Below are 18,768 nucleotides of genomic sequence, written 5' to 3' on the forward strand. Positions count from 1 at the left end.
GGGCGAGGTCGCCTTGCCCGAGCATCTTCTAATTGGTCTCTGCTGGACGTAGGCGGGATACTGATTTTTAAATGCTGACTTTTCAAACCGACTGGCGGTATGACCTTTGACAAGTTACCTGACCTCTCTGCTTCAGTTTCTTCGTCTGTCGAGTGGAATACTAATAGCGTTGTGAGATGGATTAAGGAAATGCATGAACTGTGGCACACGGTAAGCACTCAGTGCGTGTTGGCTCTTCTCAAACATGTAGAAGGATAAGGAAAACAAAAGCGGACAGCCTGGTTTACATATTCAATGATATTTTAATTCTGCTACTACCATCTTATTCACTCTTTTCACATTTGTCAGGAAGAGACTATCGGTAGTTGTTTCTGTTTGTTTGCTTCCTGGGTGCTTGGTTGGACCCCAGAGTACCTGCATCTCCTTCTATGGCTCATTTAGACATAATCATAGATTGTACTGCTTGTGATTTTGCTTCTTTTGTATTTTATATAATCAATGAGGTTGTGAGCCCCTTAAGGAAAGGAAATGTTATATACATTTTTTGTCTCCAGGACAGTACCTGAATAAGTACAATACTCTGTCCATAACCATGAAAGAAAATCGTTTGTTTTATCCTTTGTTTGTTTACAGTAAAACATAGGGAAAGTTTTAATTAACCAAGTACTTTTCAAAAGTCTTTTCTGGTTCCAGAATTGCATGTATATATCAGGTAGTCCGTCCTATATTAGCCAATTGCTTGCTTGCTTTTTAAAAATAACATTTTAAAAATTGTAAAATATAATATTCAGATAAGGAAGTGCATAAACATATGTACAGATTAACAGATGGTTATGAATAAAGTAAAGAAACCGAGTATTACCAGCATCAGAACCACCCCCCCCCACCTTCCATACCCCAGCCAAACGGGTCCTTCCTACTCACTGTGTACTCCTGAGTTATGTAGTATGTATTCTTTTGCCCAACGCTATAAGACATCCATGTTGATGTGTGTTCCCTCTAGCTGCAGTCGGTTAATGTTCCTTGCTGTGACGTATCCCTCAATTAGTTTATCCATTCTCCTATTTTTGGACATTTGGCTCGTTTGCAACTTGGGGCCATTAAGAGCAATGCTGTATGAACATTCTTGCACATGTCTTCTGGGGGTATACACCTCGGCGTGGAATTGCTGGGTAATGAGGTGTCTACATCTTCAACTATGCTAGGTGGTGCCAATCCCTTTTCGAAATTTGGCTGTACCAATTTACATTCCAATACAGTATTCGAGTTTCCATTGCTCCATAGTTTTAGGAGTTTTTTTGTATGATCAGACTAAAATTTTTGTCCATTAGGAGTGAATTCGAATGTTTTCTTAGGAAAGAAAACCTTTACATCTGTCAGCTGTCTTACAATAGGGGATGCGCCGCTACCAACACGCCAGGCGGCGGCACTGACCTCCGGGAGCAACGACGGGTGCGAGATAGAGCGGCAGAGGGAGTGCCGCGGGGAAGCCTGAAGTGACGCAGCTTCCGGCGGGGCCGCCATCTCGCCGTGAGACAGCAGGAGTGGTGCCGCGCGATGTTGTCCTCCGCAGCCGTGTTCTCGGGTCCCGGCAGAGACCCGGCGTTGGAGCCTCACGGAGCCGCGGGCCCGTTGCAGCTGCGCTTCTCGCCTTACGCTTTCAACGGAGGGTAAGCCCAGGGGGCCGCCGCTTTCACTTCCGCCCCAACCCCCAACCCCGTCCCTGCTTCAGCCTCGCCGCCCGCGGGCCCCTCTCCGCGGCGCTCGGGGCCGTCTTCTCTCCCGGGCTTCTCCTTGTGGGTCGGTCCCCTGGGTCTGGGTTTGGACGGTGGCTGGGCATAACCCGCCCTCTGCTGCGGTGAGACAGCAGACAGGAATGGAGGTCTGGGCTCTGTTCTGAAAGAGCTTCAGACACGGGCCTCGCCCTCTCGCGGGGTGTGAGCGTGCTTGTCACGCCGGCGGCAGGGGGACGTTCAGCCTCTGAAGTTAACAGGTCCGCGTCTTTGGAGGCATGGTTGCGTCTGTAGCTGAGACTTCTGATCAGACAACTCAGTCATTTTCTGTTATTTTAGGTAGAAGGTGCGATGGGTTGGCTAGACTTAGTTTGATAGATCAGTGCTTGTTTTTAAGGTTTAGCTTAAGTTCAAGGAAAGAAATACTCAGAATGGGGACCTTTTAATGTGTGTATTCTTGTATGTTGCGTTCAAGTTGTCTTTTTTTTTTTAAATTACCAGCTTTTTCTTGAGTAATACTTTCCCCTGATAGTACACCAAAAGAATTAGAGTTGTAGAAAGATGCTCTCTTTAGGACTCTTAAGAGTGATCACCGTAGCGATGTAAATGGAAATAACGGTTATCATACCAACCCAACTTCCTACATGAAAGCATGCAGACGCAATTCGAACAAACAGATGGTTATGATAACCAGGTTAATTAAGCAAGTACTTATGGATTAAAAATTTTAAGGCAGATTTTTGGAGTTTGTTGGAAAGGGAATGGAAGGCTGTGATTTTAGCCTTGTTTCTGCCACTGAAGGCCAGTGTTGTCTTGGGTACCTCTCAACTTCTTTAACCCAAATTTCCTTATCTTCATTAGCTACTGGTAGTTTGGGGGAAGAAAATCAAGAAAGAAGCATTTTGTAAATTGCAAGCGGTTATCTTTTTTAATTCTCACGATAATTAAGTGTTAGGTGGCATTAACCCCATTTTTGCAAATGAACTGGGGCTTGTAGAAGTTGCGTTGCTGTAGGCACAGAGCTGGTGTGAAGTTGAGCCAGCACTTGAATCCCTAGGTACATTGCCACTGAGTGTGTATGCTTTTACCGTTGCTCTTCTAAACGCTTCCTGTGACAATGAATAGTTACATGGTAAGATGGGTTGTTAGACCCATGTCATAGAGCAGTTATAAATTTTTTATAAGATTTTTCAAGGTGTTTAGTATTCAGTACTTGTTACTCACTTTTTAAGCCCCTGTAATCCAATTTAAGCCATTACTGCCCTAAAAATTAGTTACTTATGACTTTCTGATTATTAAATTACCTTTTCTCAGTCTTTTTTTTTTTTTCTCTAGCATTTATTGCTGCTGGCTTTTGGGTAGCCTTTGCTTCTACGTAATAAAGCTTAGTTCTATATCTTTTTCTATTCTACTTCTTTATGTGTGATTAAACTTTAAGTCATTGACCTCCATATTTGTGACTCAGCACTGTCACATGTCGCATTCGTGGGAGGATAATTTCCAACTCTGTTTCTCCAATTTTACCTCTGAGTCCCTCAATTCTGGTTTCTTAAATAAAACATTTGTACCTGGACTTTGTGCTCTCAGCATAACTGAAGATACTAAAACAGAAAGCAAGCTAATTATTCCTCCCAATCACCTCTCCTCCTTTATACTTTTAATTATACTGTCATGCTGCTCATCCAAGTTTAAAATCTTGGATGTCATAATTGGCTCTTCAGCTTCTAACACATTTACAAAAACTTGTACAATTTGTGTGTTAATTTTTTTTTTTATTTATTCGTTTCTTCCTGTCCACACTGCTACCTTCTTGTTGCATGAATGTTGTTGGAAAACTGTTACCATCCCATTGTCACAGCAGCCTTCTTAAAACCCCACTTTCCAAATGGAACTTTTCTCATTCTTGCTCATATAAGCATTATGATTCCTCGCTAAAATTCCAAAATCCTAAGTTCGCATTTGGGATCTTCTACAGTCAGATCCCTGTCCATCACATAAGCCTCCACTTGCTTACACAAAAATGGACATCTTGGCGACGGCCTGGTGGCATAGTGGTTAAGTTTGCATGCTCCGCTTCAGTGGGGGTTTGCAGGTTCAGATCCTGGGTGCGGACCTACGTACCGCTCATTAAGCCATGCTGTAGTGGCGTCCCATATACAAAATAGAGGAAGATTGGCACAGATGTTAGCTCAGGGCCAGTCTTCCTCACCAAAAAAAGTGGGGTCACTTGAACTAGTTGTTTGTATCATTTGGATTATTAGCTGTTTTGCTTCATTCACTGTCCGTATTATCAGGAATGCCATTCCTTTCTACTTCAGAGCTTTAGTGCACATCCACCTCGGTAAAAATGGTGGCTAGAGTTTTCTGAGTGCTTATGCTCTGTCATGCAGTGTGCTGGATGCTTTCTGTGAATTACGTCATTTAATTCACAGTCATCCTTTAACACAGGAACTGCTGTTATCATCAACTTGAACTTGGATAATTTGTCCAAGGTCACAGAGCTAGTAAGTGGCAAGGACAGGTCTTGGGTAACTCCGGAGCCCACGTCCTCGGTGATTACTGCTCATACATTTGCTCCAACGATCATAGCTAATGCTTAGTGGGGGAGCAGTTGTGTTTTAGGCATTGGTATAAGGGCTTTACAATTATCAACTCACTTAATCCTTGCCGCACCCTGATAAGGTCGCTACTGTTATGACCTCTGATCTACATATCAGGACATTGAGGCCTTGAGAAGTTAAGGAACTTAACCCACAGTATCCTGTCTGCTGAGTGGGAGAGTCAGAATTAGAAGTCAGTCTCCTTTTCTTTTTTTTGGTGAGGAAGGTTAGCCCTGAGCTAACATCTGTTACCAATCCTCCTCTTTTTGCTGAGGAAGATTAGCCCTGGGCTAACATCTGTGCCCATCTTCCTCTACTTTACATGTGGGACTCCTGCCACAGCATGGCTTGATAAGTGGTGCGTAGGTCCGTGCCTGGGATCTGAACCTGCGAACCCCAGGCCACCGAAGTGGAGTGTGTGAACTTAACCACTACTCCACCGGGCCAGCGCCTCAGACAGACTGCTTTTGTGGTTCGTGCTCTAGGCCTCTTCAGTAAACTGCCGTCACATCATACAGCCACAAAGGGAGAAGTTCATTCTTCATTCATTCATTTTTCAACAGATATCTGGGTGTCTCCTGAATGCTAGACATCATATAAGGGCTTGGATATAAAGAAATGAAAACATTAAGCCCCTCCTCTCTGAGCTTAGATAGCTTGTGTTGTGGTACCACTTTCTACAGGGCCCTGGCCTTTGGCTGTTTTGTATTATCAGTGCCTTGCACAAAGTAAGTTTTTAATTTTTTGATGATGATGATAATTCAGTGGCTTTTCTGTTACCTCCTACAAAGGCACCTTTGCTCTGATGTAGGCTTGTGTTTTTTAGGGAGTACCTAATGTTTTCTTCACAGATGATGCGTAGCCAAGAACCCTTTCCTACTGATCTTTCCTCTTCCATTTGAATCCTGCTCTTGCTCCCGTCTAGTGGATTTTATCCCAGTATATGTTATGGAGCACTCCTATTCGGAGAGGTGTTATTACCATTCAGAAGAATTCATTAATTTTTTTTGTCTTTTTTTTCCTCAGTACTATATTGGCAATTGCGGGAGAAGATTTTTCAATTGTTGCTTCTGATACTCGATTGAGTGAAGGGTATTCAATTCACACCCGGGACAGCCCCAAATGTTACAAATTGTAAGTAAATATTTCTAAGGACACATTTCCCAGCCCCTTGTGATGATTTAATGCTGCAAGAGATTCAATTTATAAATGATTTGTTTCATGAGTTTTTAGATTGCCTGTTTGCAGCTTAATTTGCATTTTTGTTAGAAAACAATTTTCTAAGTTTGTATTTCTTAAAAATTCAATATGCAGTATTTATGGTATTTGCCATATCTGGGTGCCAACAGTGGTTTTGGTAACCTAAATATTTTTACATCAATATTTTATCATGAAAAACTTTAAATATACAACAAAGGTAAAATAATTTTCTAGTAAACACTCATATACTATCACTTAGCTCTTATTATTAGCATTTTCCTATAATTAATTTATCATATATTTTTTCACCCTTCTATCCATCCATTGATCGATTAAATTTTTTTTAATCTACCTACTTTTTTTTTTTTTTTTTACCTCTAACATTCAATTTAGCTATATCCTAAACAGTTATATCCGTGGCTCACAGTTTTAATGGGCTAGCTATATTTTTTCTACAACATTTGAAAATGAAGTCATCTACTGAAAGAAAAAAATGTCAACATAAATCACTAAAATGCATCTTGTAGATTAGCAGTGGTTTGTATTTAACATTTTTTGAAACAGTTATAAATGGTGGTTAATTTCTAGATTAGTCCACAAGAGCCTATTAAACCTGAATTATAATAGGAATGGACTGATGAGGTTCCAGTCCTTTGGACAGAGCCTTGTGGTGCTGTAGGGAGTAGGTAAAGGAGAGCTCTGTCCTCTTTCCTGGTCCAGGGCTGGCCTACATCTTAACCTAAAGAACAACTGAAGTTTGTCTTCATTTTCCCAGTTGCCTTTCTGCTCACTTCTTCCATCTTCTGATACCCCTTTCTCCTCTGTGATTCATAGTGCACCATTTCTACCTTTTTTCTTGTAAGATGTAACTTTTATAATTTAAAAGTATTGAATGTCATAAATAAAATTTTAAAACATAACTCTATAGACACTATCCTTGTGCAAGGTCCTGCTCATCTTTGTGACGTTCTGTTTCAGTGTATGCTGCTGAAGTGAATACTTGTTCTTTTTTAATGTAATATTTTATGTTTTTTTATTTTTTTGTGAGGAAGATCAGCCTTGTGCTAACATCTGCCAATCCTCTTTTTTTTTTTTTTTGCCGAGGAAGGCTGGCCCTGGGCTGACATCCGTGCCCATCTTCCTTCACTTTATATGGGACACCGCCACAGCATGGCTTGCCAAGCAGTGCATCGGTGCACGCCCAGGATCCGAACCGGCAAACCCCGGGCCACCGCAGCAGAGAGCTCGCACACTTAACCACTTGCACCACCAGGCCATCCCCTGTAATATTTTAGATATACAGATAGATACAACGTTGATGACTTCCTGTGTCCCTGTCATCCATCTTCAGCACTACACCATACGTACAGTTGAAGCTGCCTGAGTACCCCTAATCCCATGCCCTTTAAGGCTGACCTAGAGCCAAGCCTGTCTCTTCCCCACCTGTTTGAGACTCTACATTTACTCTTTTTTATTTTTTTTGTGAGGAAGATCAGCCCTGAGCTAACATCCATGCTAATCCTCTTCTTTTTGCTGAGGAAGACTGGCTCTGAGCTAACATCTATTGCCAATCCTCCTCCTTTTTTCCTTAGAGCCCAAGTAGATAGTTGTACATCATAGTTGCATATCCTTCTAGTTGCTGTATGTGGGACGCCGCCTCAGCATGGCCGGAGAAGTGGTGCGTCAGTGCGCGCCAGGGATCCGAACCCGGGCTGCCAGTAGCGGAGCTACTTAACCGCTAAGCCACAGGGCCAGCCCGTTTACTCTTTATGCTTTGCATGGAAACTCTCCTTCCTTTGATGTACCTGGATATTTGGAAAAAGTATCTTGAAGTTTTGACAGTTTCATGCTATGCTGGTGGTATTGTCAATCACATCTTGGTAGCAAAGTCAGTGAAGGCTTATGGGAGATTGGAGATCTTTAAGTCAGTGTAATGAGGTTGGTTGTAGGGGTAGATCAAGAAATGTGATGATGCCTCTGGAGGTGTCATTGGTCCCCCCAGTTGGACGTGTGTGATTTGTATGAGTCATTCATAAATTTATGAAAGGAAGAGTTTATCATGTGGCCTCTGCTAAATAGTTCTTGACCAGATTGGTTTAGGTTTCCTTATAGATTGATATCAAGATGTAGGAATTAATTTCTGAGACATGGTTGAATTTGTATGGATATACCAAATTTAATCAGTTCCCCTCTGGTGGGCATTTAGGTTTTTTGTTTGTTTTGTTTTGGAGAGTCTTTACCGTAATATGTATACTTACACAAGCAAGCCTAGAGCATATCTTTGCAAACTTGTGTGAGTTATGTTGACAGAATGAATTTCTATAATGGAATTATTGAGTGAAAGTGATGTGCATTTAAATTTTTACTAGATACTTCCAAATGGTCTTTCTAAAAAGTTAGATCAATGTGTACCCTTTCCTAGTTTCTGAGAGTACCCATTTTCTATTACCTCACCAGCATTAGGCATTATTAGTCAATCTAATTGGTTGAAATCATCTCTTCTTAGATTTGGATTTCTAAGTGAGGTGGAGGCTCTTTTCATACGTTTATGGTGACTTGTGTCTCTTTGTAGCTTTCATAGAACTTTACCCATCTTTCCATTGTGTGTGTGTGGGAGGGGGAGTGGAGTTTATACAGGTGTAATTGATGTATAACATTATATTAGTTTCAGATGTACAACACGATGATTCCATATTTGTATATATTGCAAAATGATCACCACAATACGTCTACTTAACATCTGCATCACTATACATATTTACAAGATTTTTTGTCTTGTCATGAGGACTTTTAAGATCTATTCTCTTAGGAACTTTATATGTAATACAGTATCGTGAACCATAGCCCCCATGCTGTACATCCCATCCCCAGGATCCATTGTGTTGTTAATGATTTTCATATCTGTAGAAGCCCTTTGTACGCTAAGGAAGTTAAAGGTAGACTTCAGTCATATGTACTACAGATATATAGTCTGTTTTTTTTTAATCTTTGTTCATCTTATTTTTCTTTACAGAAGTTTTAATTTTTTATATAGTCGTCGAATTTATGACACTTTTCTATGTGAACATTGGATTATGTCATATTTAAGTCGGCTGCCCTCAAACCAAAGTTGTAAACAATTCACCTGTGTTTTCTTTAGTCCATTCATAGTTTCATTTTTTCTTTAAGCCTTTGACCCACCTATAATTCATTTGGTATAGGGAGTGAGAAGTCAGGATACAGACCTCCCACCCCTCCAAAGGGCTAAGTAGTTGTCCCATTACCATTTAGTAAATGATGGGAATAGGAGTTTAAATTTAAAATTGCCCAAGACAGGGGCCGGCCCCATGGCATAGCAGTTAAGTGTGTACGCTCCACTGCTGGCGGCCCGAGTTCGGATCCCAGGTGCACACCGATGCACCACCTGTCAGGCCATGCTGTGGCGGCGTCCCATATAAAGTAGAGGAAGATGGGCACGGAAGTTAGCCCAGGGGCCAGTCTTCCTCAGCAAAAAGAGAAAGATTGGCATGGGTGTTAGCTCAGAGCTGATCTTCCTCACAAAAAAATAAATAAATAAATAATAAAATAAAATAAAATTGCCCAAGACATATTTTGCTTTACTGTCTAATCAACTCAGTTTCCTGAAATGTGCTTTTTACAGAACAGACAAAACAGTCATTGGATGCAGCGGTTTTCATGGAGACTGTCTTACCCTGACAAAGATTATTGAAGCAAGACTAAAGGTAGATGCTTTTGTACATGTCTACACTGTTGGAAGTTAATAACAATTCATTAGATTCTTTTAAGCATACACCATGACTGTTGCTCAGAATAGCTGTGGAATGCCAGGTCAGCAGGTGAAACCATAACCTATCCTAGAGATAAAATGATGCCGTTAATGCAGCATCATTAAAGTAGCATAATGTGAAACTACAGCAAATTCCATTTGTTAAAATCACTGTACGATATAAAGGATTCTCTGTCCTTTTTGGAGCCTGGGAGGGAGTTCCTCTGAAGATACTCTTCCCCTCAAAACCAAAACAGATCAATTTCTGTGGAGGAGCCAAGCTTTTAGACAGGAGATTGGTTTGGAATACCATCACCTGTCATGCTTTCCCTCTTTACAACATTGCACTCTTAGTGGACAGGACATGTGAGCAGGAATAGGATGGAATAAGCCAGGAGTGTGGATGAGAGTCACAACCCTAAGCCATCATCACCTAACACCTTAACAGGCTTTAGTTGATAGCCCCTGAGGAGGAACATTTGACACGACATAGATACAGGTAGAAGAGAGGAAAAGGGTTTGTATTAAGATGTGAGAGAATGAGATGGACTAACCTGTTTGCAGTTTTTAAAGGGGCTGACACTGTCGCTGTCTGCATGTCTTTGGTGGGAAGGTATGTAGAACAAAGGAATACGGACTCTTAATAAAAGCAAAAGCCTGTCTGGATTTTGATTATGGCCTGTGTATGTTAAGCAGTGTTTGTTTCAAATAGTTCCAAGGAATATAGGATAGGAGTAACTTGGACTGTATTAAAATGAATTTCATCTGTAATAATAACCAGTAAACACAGATTATTCTCAGTTGGAAGCACTACACAGTTGGAGTAGGATTCTCAATCACTGTATGTCAGTTTCCATATATGTAGATCTGTTTCTCAAGGAACTATAGCCTAGTGACTTTTTTTTCATATATCAATATTATATACCCTGACTTATTTAGTTTGTAGGGTATATAGTTATAATTTTTACGTAGTTGGTAAGTCTATCTGGTACATGAAAAAGTTAGAGGTGATCACATTCTGTTTTGCCTATTTGTGAATAACACGTGAGATTATTTACACTTACGAATGATGTCATAGTCACTGGAGTATGCAATGCATTTATTTAACTGACACTTGCTTTTTGAATGTGTAGAAATGATTGCATTCAGTATTTATCAATTGTTAGTACTTAAAATCTTTACTTACATCAAAAGCTTCAGCGACTTAACATTTATTGACATATTTGTACAATTCCTGATGCATATTTTATAAGTGGAACTTGGAGAACAAAAATAAGCATGACATGGAGATTAGTGTTTTGTTACTAAAATGAAAAAAGGAACAGGGAATTCAACTTTTAATACACAGTCCTTGAAATTTTTCTTTATACATTGTTACATGAATGGTGAGGTGAATAAAATGTTGGTGCTTGGTTTGAAACGAAATGAAATTAAGAATTTTTTTTTTATAACTTGCACTTTGGAAAAAAAACTTGGTACACTGATGTATCCATTACATGTAGCTCATTTCTAATCTTTCTTCAGTATTTGTACTGTCATTGTTTGATTTTACAGTACTTCTTTGGTTTCTCTTTAGAGTTGCTTGCTGTGTGGCTGACAGAGAAATTGGTGAACTTAAATTCATTTTATGTTTGCAATTTTGGTAGGATTTCTCAGTCTTTTGGATAATTTAGGATTTCCAAGGGTGTAGTAAATCTAGGATTGGAAATCGCTGTATAAGATCCTGTTTTGGATACTTCTCTTCTCTGCGGTAGAGGCTTTAAGGAGCAAGACCACTGCCCTGCGCTAGAATATGCAGAGTAAGGGTGCTCCCCTCGTAACTTCCGTTCTCACAGATATCTGCTCTCCAAAAAGAGGGACTTATATCTGGGTCTGATCAAACATCAGCCAACTATCTGTAAAGGGCCAGATAGTAAATATTTTCAGCTTTATGGACCATTTGGTCTCTGTTCCAGCTACTCAACTCTGCCATTGTAATGCAAAATCAGGTGTAGACAGTATGTAATAAATGAAGGAGACTGTGTTCCAATAAAACTTTATTTACAGAAACAGGTGGTGGGCCAGATTTGGCCTGCGGGCTGTAGTTTGCTGACTTTGGTCTAGATTCAGAGTGGATAGCTGGATTTGAAGCATCTTCCCCAGGTCATCTCATATGCACATGGAAGTGTGACTTTGCTTTTGAATTAGCATTGCCTCAGATAAGGGCGGTGTGAAAAATAAGAGTCTTTAAACCTAACATTCTTCCCCTTAAAAATTCTTATAGCCCCCACAGTGATAGAGTATAATAACTTAATAATATTGTGTTGTTTGATCATGAAAGAAACGTGCATCCTTTCACCAAGATAAACATTCATTCTTTTCACTTTACTGTTCGTTGTTCTAGTCTGTAATATATTCTGCCTCTACATGCCTGTTACTTTTGTTAATGATTGCAGATGTATAAGCATTCCAATAACAAGGCCATGACTACGGGGGCGATTGCTGCAATGCTGTCTACAATCCTCTATTCAAGGCGCTTCTTTCCGTACTATGTTTACAACATCATCGGGGGCCTTGATGAAGAAGGTAGATTCTTTCTTTCTGGGAAATGAAGGGGATTGCATTTCTTACATGTGTGTGTTTCCATCTAGAGTTGAAAAGAACTATAAACACCATCTTGCCCAACAACTTCATTTTCTGGATAATTAAAGTGATGAAGAAACTGAAGCTAAAAGGGAAATAAAAGACTATCTAAAGACACATAGCAAGTGATATATTAAAGCTCCAGTAGTGAATGTTGAGCAGTCAGTTAGTTTACTATTTTCTCAAGATCTTGAATGAGTTCAGTAGTAGATAATTAGCATTTTAATCTTATAGAAAGAAATCTGACCTGGAGAAGCTTGACCTAATCTAAGTATGATTCTAAGTAATGACAATGTATTAACAAATAACTTCAGTAAGTTCTTAAAAGGTGATGTCTTCGAATAAATGTGTGCGTTTCCACGAGTGTTTTCAGAACATATTTGAAACACCTCTTTGATTTTCTGTCAGAGTCAGACCTGGAGGGCCTAAGAAAATCATTCTTGTTACAATCTCCCAGGACAGATCTGTGCCACCATTTAGGGTAGTCCCTTGTAGAAAGAAGTTACAGAAATGTGTGGGTGAGGACAACATGATTGAAATAAAGTCTGTCTTCTGAGAGGGAAAATTCTGGGTAAGAAGAAATCAGACGCTTCTCAATTCCTTCTCTCTCCAGTGTCTGCTCCTGTTCCTTTCTGTTCCACTGGCTTTTTCTTTGCTCTCCCTCTCTCTCTTAACTGCTACTCCCATATATGGCCTCTGGGAGCATTCTGATCATTTTGCCTACCGTGGTTTAGATGGAGACAAATTAGGTTGACACTATTTCTTTCAAAGCTTTCAACCTTACTTGAAACTAAAAGAAAATATAAATCTTAGCCTTGGTAAATAGTTAGATTTAGAAATTAATTATCCTAAACCTGAGTAATTCTAACTGCAGATTAGCTTGCCTAACCCAGCATGCTAGACACCTCTGGTGCCTCTGTTGACCTAAGGTATGTTTGACTTGAATTTCAGATTAATAAATTCAGATTTTAGCAACATTAATAATAGCTACCATTGAATTTCAACAGGCTAGACAATGTCCTTTCAGTTTTTCTGAGAGTCAGACTAATTTGGGACAGCTCACATCTAGTAAACACAGAGCTAAGGTTTGGGTTCGTATCTCTTGACTCCGAAGCCCTGTTGTTTGATTTCCATGTGACAGTTTGGGTGGTGTTCTCAGGCGTTTCTCACCATCTTTTCTAATCTTGTGTGGTTTGCTTTGATTGTTCTTTAAATTAGTTTTTATTTCTTAGAGGAGTTATGTGTAATAAAGCAGTCCTCTGCCTTCTTTTCTGCTCCCCAAGACAGTCTTCAGCTCTCTCTTCCCCGGTGTCCTCTCTCTCGGTTTATTTCCTTGTTTAGGTGGTGTACATCTCCCAGCAGGTTTCTGAAGAAGAAATCGGAGACCTTTTTTGAGACTTTGCTTTTAGGATCTTTTCTTTATTCTGGTGTTTTGAAATGTTAGAGTGGTGTTCCTTGTCTAGGGTCTTTTCTCATTTATTGTGTCCTCTTTTCCTCCGTCTGCCCCTCCCCACCTTCTTCACAACCACCTGGATTGTGATCCTGTATTTTCTAATTTTTTTCCCTGCATATTGTCCATCTGTTTGTCTTTTTGTTTTACTCTGAAGATTTCCTCAACTTGAGCTTCTTATCCTTTACTGAATTTTTTTATTTCTGCCGTCCTTAATTTCCAAGAGCTTTTTCTTCTTTTTCTTTTTCTTTTTTTTTTTTTTTTTTTGTTTGTTTGTTTTTGGTGAGGAAGGTTGGCCCTGAGCTAACATCTGTGCTACTCTTCCTCTATTTTGTATGTGGGACGCCACCACAGATGGCTTGACGAGTGGTGTGTAGGTCTGCACCTGGGATCCGAACCCGCGAACCCCAGGCCGCCAAAGCAGAGCGCACGAACTTAACCACTACGCCACTGGGCCAGCCCCTTAGTTCTGGCTTCCTTATTTTTGTGGTGTGTCCTGTTCTTACTAGATTTTTTTGTACTTCCTTTGAAGTTTTCTTTTGTTCTTCACATTTTATCAGATAGCTTTTCTCATTTTGTTTATTTTTGGTCTCGGTCTTGTACGTTGGAGGCTTCTTTCATATTTCTGTTCGTTTTTTACTATCCAGTCATACTGAAAGGTGATATACCAAAATCTGATTGTAAAAGTCTGCGTTGTGTGGCGTATCATTTTCCATTTAATGCTTCTGTTTTCTTTCCTGCCCTTTACCCCATCTGCTCCTAAACCCGATGCCCCAAGTCCAGAGCCTCTGTTAATGTCTCAAGAGACTTTACTTCCTGTCTTTTTTGTTGGTGGAGGTCAGGAGCAGTGCTCCTTATGGAGACCTTCAGGATGCTGGAGTCACCAGCTGTCCTTCAGGACAGTGGGGTCCACTGCTGACCTTTTGGACAATAGAGTCGAGAGCTGTCCTTCGGAACAGTGGAATCAGCTGCTCCATAGCTTGCCTTACCAGTCCTCTAAAGGTCGTTTAGGTAGTTTCCAGTTTCCTTAATATAAACAACAGGATGAACATCCTTGTACATACAGTTTTGGGTGCTTCTCCAACTATGCTTATCTCCCTGGAAAAAATTCTGGAAGTTGAGTTTCTGGGTCAGAGAATGTATATTTTTTGCATTTTCATGACATCACTGGCTTGCCCTTCAGAAAGGGTGTGCCACTGCACTCTACCAGCAGGGGCATGAGTACCTGGTTTTTTTTGCATCCTTACCAGTATCAGAATTAACACATTTTAAAGATCTTCGCCCAATAAATAGTTTATTGTTTTAGTTTATATATATTTTTAGTTTATTGAAGTTGAGCATCTTTTTGTGTTTAGTGACCTGTTCATTTCTTCTTTGAAGACTGACCCATATACTAACCTTTTCTCATTTCCTTATTTGCAGGTTAGTCTTTTTCTTACTGATTTATAAGAACTCCATCCAACTTGTCAACCCTCTGTAATGTATGTGGCAAATGCTTCCCAAGAATGTTTGTCTTTTGTGTTTTGGGGGGTGTCTTTAGCTATAGAGAAGTTTCTGAGTTTCATACAGGCAAATCTGTCCATCTTTTCTTTATGGTGTTTTGTCCTACTTGTTAGACCTCCCCCATCCCAGGCTTACCTGTATTTCTTTCTAGGACTTGTCTGCTTTTATTTTATTTTTTACATTGAAAACATTGTGCTTTTTTTCAACTATTGTGATGAAGAAAAACACTATATTTACAGTCAAGATTCATGCATTCTGCACTGCAGTTACAAATGTCTCTCTTGCCTCTTCTGAGGGGTCTTTGAAGCTCTGGTCTTGGATGTGTGCTACTCTTTTTCTTGTTTTCCTCAGACCTATGTGTGGTTTTCTGAGATGGTTCCACCCTTGAGTAAAGCTTTCGGCCTCGTTTTACTTGTGGCCTATTGGCCTCATGAGATACAGTTCTTTTGACTTTAAACCTCATATCCTTTCTTTGTGTGTTGAACTTTGTTAGTGAACTGCCCACTGTGGTCTGGTTTCTTGTCCTAAGCCTGCTTCTAGGAAAAACATTTCCCCAGGTTCTCTTAGGTGACCTCAGATGCTGCCTTCTCAGCAGGGAATTCTGTCTACATAATTGTAGCTGCAATGGAAAAAATACACACAGCTAACAGTGGCAGTTGTTCATGGATAGTAAGAAAATTGTCCTTATCACACATCCCCTAGGGTAACTACTGGACTGTTTCAGTTCTGGTATAATGTGTTTTAAAAATCAGTTATATCACTTTTAAATCACGTCTTGTAAGTGATCCATGATTTCTCACACCCAGAACATAGTTGCTTTTAAAAGGCCTTTTTTAAAATTACAGTGACAGACACTTGTTTGTAATAAACTCAAATAATACTGAAGCATATGAAGTGTAATTCCCTTTTTTTTGCCTCCAGTCCCAGAGGCAAGAAAAAGGGAATTACACTTCATATGCTTTTTTGCGTGCTTATACAAATATATGTATGGTTTTCTTGCTTTTAAACAAAAGTAGGACCATGCTATACATATCGCAGATCTCTTCATTTTCATTGTTCTGTGGATGTCCCTGTCCCGTCTCCCTCTTCCTAGGCTATACATCGCTGTGTGGACGTATTATTTTCTGCTAATGGATTTTAGTTTGCTTGTAAGTTTTTGCTCTTTTAAGAGAGAGATGATCTCTTTGTGTGTTTATATAAGCATTCTTGTACATAAATCCTGTTCTACAAGTGAGGGTATGAGGGTATGTAGTATTACATCTTGATAGATTCTGCACCAGATTGCTCTTCAAAAAAAGATGTATAATTGATGCTTGCTTCAGGAGAGCCTGGCAAGCCCATTTATGCACCCACTCACAGTTGTCTGGAACTCTTAGTTTAGGGATGGGTTGACTCAGATCCTATTTTTCTGACCAGAAAAAGTAGTGATTCTTAATTCTGGTAGTACAAAGCAAGTGGTTACATTTTAGGCAAAACTAACCTTTTGCATGTGGCATTTGTGTTTTTCTGAAATTTCTCCTTTAGTAAGTTGGTTTTTTATGATGCTGATGCTAAAGAATGTGCTTCTTATTAGCGTACAAATGTACAAAAGCGTACAAAAGCAGTAAGTTTTCTATGAGACTGTTCATGGTTAGCACGAGGAAAATTTTAAATTCAAGTCTATCCTAGAACTACACTAGTTCATTTTTTAGGAATGTTGTGAGGAGTTTGGTGCAGAACTTAGAGTTAACCAGTTAACTTAACCAGTGCGCCTATGAGACCGCATACATATTGGGAGCCACAGGGAGGTCATCGGTGAGGTTAGCTTGAAGAAAGCTTAAGGCTCCTGTTGGCAAACACCGTAATGGAGACAAGAGTGGGCAAGTGGGCCTCTGACCACATTCAGAGGGGAGGTGAGCAGACTGTGCTGGGTGTCACCTGTACAACAGTGATTGTGCTTCTTACTTAAATTTTCTTTAAGGAAAGGGAGCCGTGTACAGCTTTGACCCAGTGGGGTCCTACCAGAGAGACTCCTTCAAAGCTGGAGGCTCAGCAAGCGCCATGTTGCAGCCCCTGCTTGACAACCAGGTAAGGAGCCTGCATCCAGGTTGTGGTGATGGAACGTGAATTGATTTCCTCCAAGTTCTCCTCTTCCTTAGCTTGGGAGAGCAGAGAAGTCAGGTTTTCTTGTAAATGTAACAAATATCGGTTTTTCTTGTAACAAACTGCTGAGTTTCTTAAGCTAAGTTGCCCCACCCAAACCTTCTTGCCTCTCTGTTCTATAGGCTCTCCTGTGGCCACTCAGCTACTCCCATGGCTTCGACTTCTTCCTGTGTTCTCATGACTTCCAAATCGCTTATGTCTACCACGGTTGTTCCATGTTTTCAGTTCTCCTCTTGCCATCTTTACCTGAAGATCATGAAAATACCTTCCTCCTGCGTACTTACCATTTCTCTATCACCTAATTTTGTATTCTAACTTCCAAGTATATTTTTAATTTGCCCCCCTTCTCCATTACTGCTGGCTGATTCAGACCTGCATGGCATCTTGCCTCGGTTATTGTTTATTTCCTAACATTCTTCTGCCTCCAAGCTGACTTCCCTAATTCATGCTCCCTGCTTTTCTTTCTTCTTTTTTTTTTTTTTTTGTGAGGAAATCAGCCCTGAGCTAATATCTGACGCCAATCCTCTTTTTGCCGAGGAAGATTGGCCCTGGGCTAACATCCGTGCCCATCTTCCTGTACTTTATATGGGACGCAGCCACAGCATGGCTTGACAAGCAGTGCGTCAGGTGCGTGCCCGGGATCCGAACCTGCGAACCCTCGGGCTGCCGAAGCGTAGCGTGGACACTTAACCACTGTGCCACTGGGCCAGGCCCTGCTTTTCTAAACTATGTCATGTATGGTTACTTCTCTGTTTATTGCATGTCTGCTTCCTCTCCTGTCACTCCACTTTCTACCCAGATCCTTGAGATGATGTGCCTGTCCTGTCTCGGAGTCTTTGGAAGCCCCACACCCTCATCTGGGAAGTCACTCCACTCTTTAACTCCACTTTATCCTTCTGCAATCCCCTACTCGAATGTATTCTCTGCCAAAGCCTTTCTTCCTTCTGTAGCTTTAGTTATGGCTGCTTGGAGCTCCCCTTGCTCTTTTTTCTTCTTAGTTATAGCACATTCTGTGACGATCTTCTGCTTACAGATGTCCACCTCTCTACATTATGTGCTTCTCAGGGGTGGGAGCTTTGTCTCAGTGGATATTTGTCAGGTGTTAGATATGTGTGATTCAGCCAGATCTGGAACCGTTTCAGTTGAGGGACGTTTTGGATGTGTGTGATGAATTCATTGTGAATCCTTCATGTGCAGGCATTGAGGGGACTTAAACCTCCTTTGTGCTGTCATATGGTTCCTCATTCAGGTTTCCTGTCCCGCCAGGTTGGTTTTAAGAACATGCAGAATGTGGAGCATGTCCCACTCTCCTTGGACAGAGCCATGGGGCTTGTGAAAGACGTCTTTATTTCTGCTGCCGAGAGGGACGTTTACACCGGGGACGCACTTAGGATCTGCATTGTGACCAAGGAGGGCATCAGGGAGGAGACTATTCCCCTGAGGAAGGATTGATTTGTGTGCTGTTACCATTAATCAGTTCAAAACTGGTTAACTTTGTCCTTTGGAACTGTTCACTCACTTGTTTTATTAAAAATAAAACCTGAAGTTCTCATTTGGTAACTTGTCTTCTCTCAGCAGGACAGAGCTAGGAAGTAGAATTCCTTCTTCCTTTCATTTTCTTCATTCTTCCCATACTTGCCTATCTTCTGGAACTATTTCTTTATTTTAAGGATAAAAAAGTGAACAGGTCATGTCAGTTTTTCTTTACATTTTGGAGAAGTTGACTTTTTTGATCAGTTTATCATCACGATG

At 40.5% G+C, this 18,768-nt stretch overlaps 1 protein-coding gene across 4 annotated transcripts; it reads left to right on the plus strand.

The window, feature by feature from the left end:
- Positions 1-56: 56 nt before the first annotated feature.
- PSMB1 (proteasome 20S subunit beta 1) lies at positions 57-18,568 on the plus strand. Of its 4 annotated transcripts, none has more exons than XM_087424973.1 (7): positions 67-210; positions 1,395-1,670; positions 5,360-5,467; positions 9,174-9,255; positions 11,735-11,864; positions 16,835-16,941; positions 17,558-18,199. In XM_087424973.1, exons 2-7 carry the CDS (start codon positions 1,558-1,560, stop codon positions 18,182-18,184), a joined length of 1,167 nt encoding a protein of 388 aa, XP_087281099.1. In that variant the 5' UTR covers positions 67-210; positions 1,395-1,557; the 3' UTR covers positions 18,185-18,199. The 4 variants fall into 4 exon arrangements, with proteins under 4 accessions (XP_087281100.1, XP_087281099.1, XP_087281101.1 ...); XM_087424975.1 differs by lacking the exon at positions 17,558-18,199 and adding an exon at positions 18,266-18,414 and having other exon boundaries at positions 196-210; XM_087424974.1 differs by lacking the exon at positions 5,360-5,467 and having other exon boundaries at positions 57-210.
- Positions 18,569-18,768: the final 200 nt, after the last annotated feature.

Source organism: Ceratotherium simum, chromosome 38 (genome assembly GCF_057802395.1).
Source record: "Ceratotherium simum simum isolate JZ-2026a chromosome 38, ASM5780239v1, whole genome shotgun sequence".
NCBI lineage: Eukaryota > Metazoa > Chordata > Mammalia > Perissodactyla > Rhinocerotidae > Ceratotherium > Ceratotherium simum.

What these genes read in the sequence shown, in the direction of transcription:
- PSMB1 (XM_087424973.1), top strand. Translation starts at nt 1,558, where the DNA reads ATGTTGTCCTCCGCAGCCGTGTTCTCGGGTCCCGGCAGAGACCCGGCG. An exon ending in CGGGGGCCTTGATGAAGAAG is followed by an intron (nt 11,865 to 16,834) that starts GTAGATTCTTTC and finishes ATTTTCTTTAAG; the next exon opens with GAAAGGGAGCCGTGTACAGC. An exon ending in AGCCCCTGCTTGACAACCAG is followed by an intron (nt 16,942 to 17,557) that starts GTAAGGAGCCTG and finishes TTGCCGAGGAAG; the next exon opens with ATTGGCCCTGGGCTAACATC.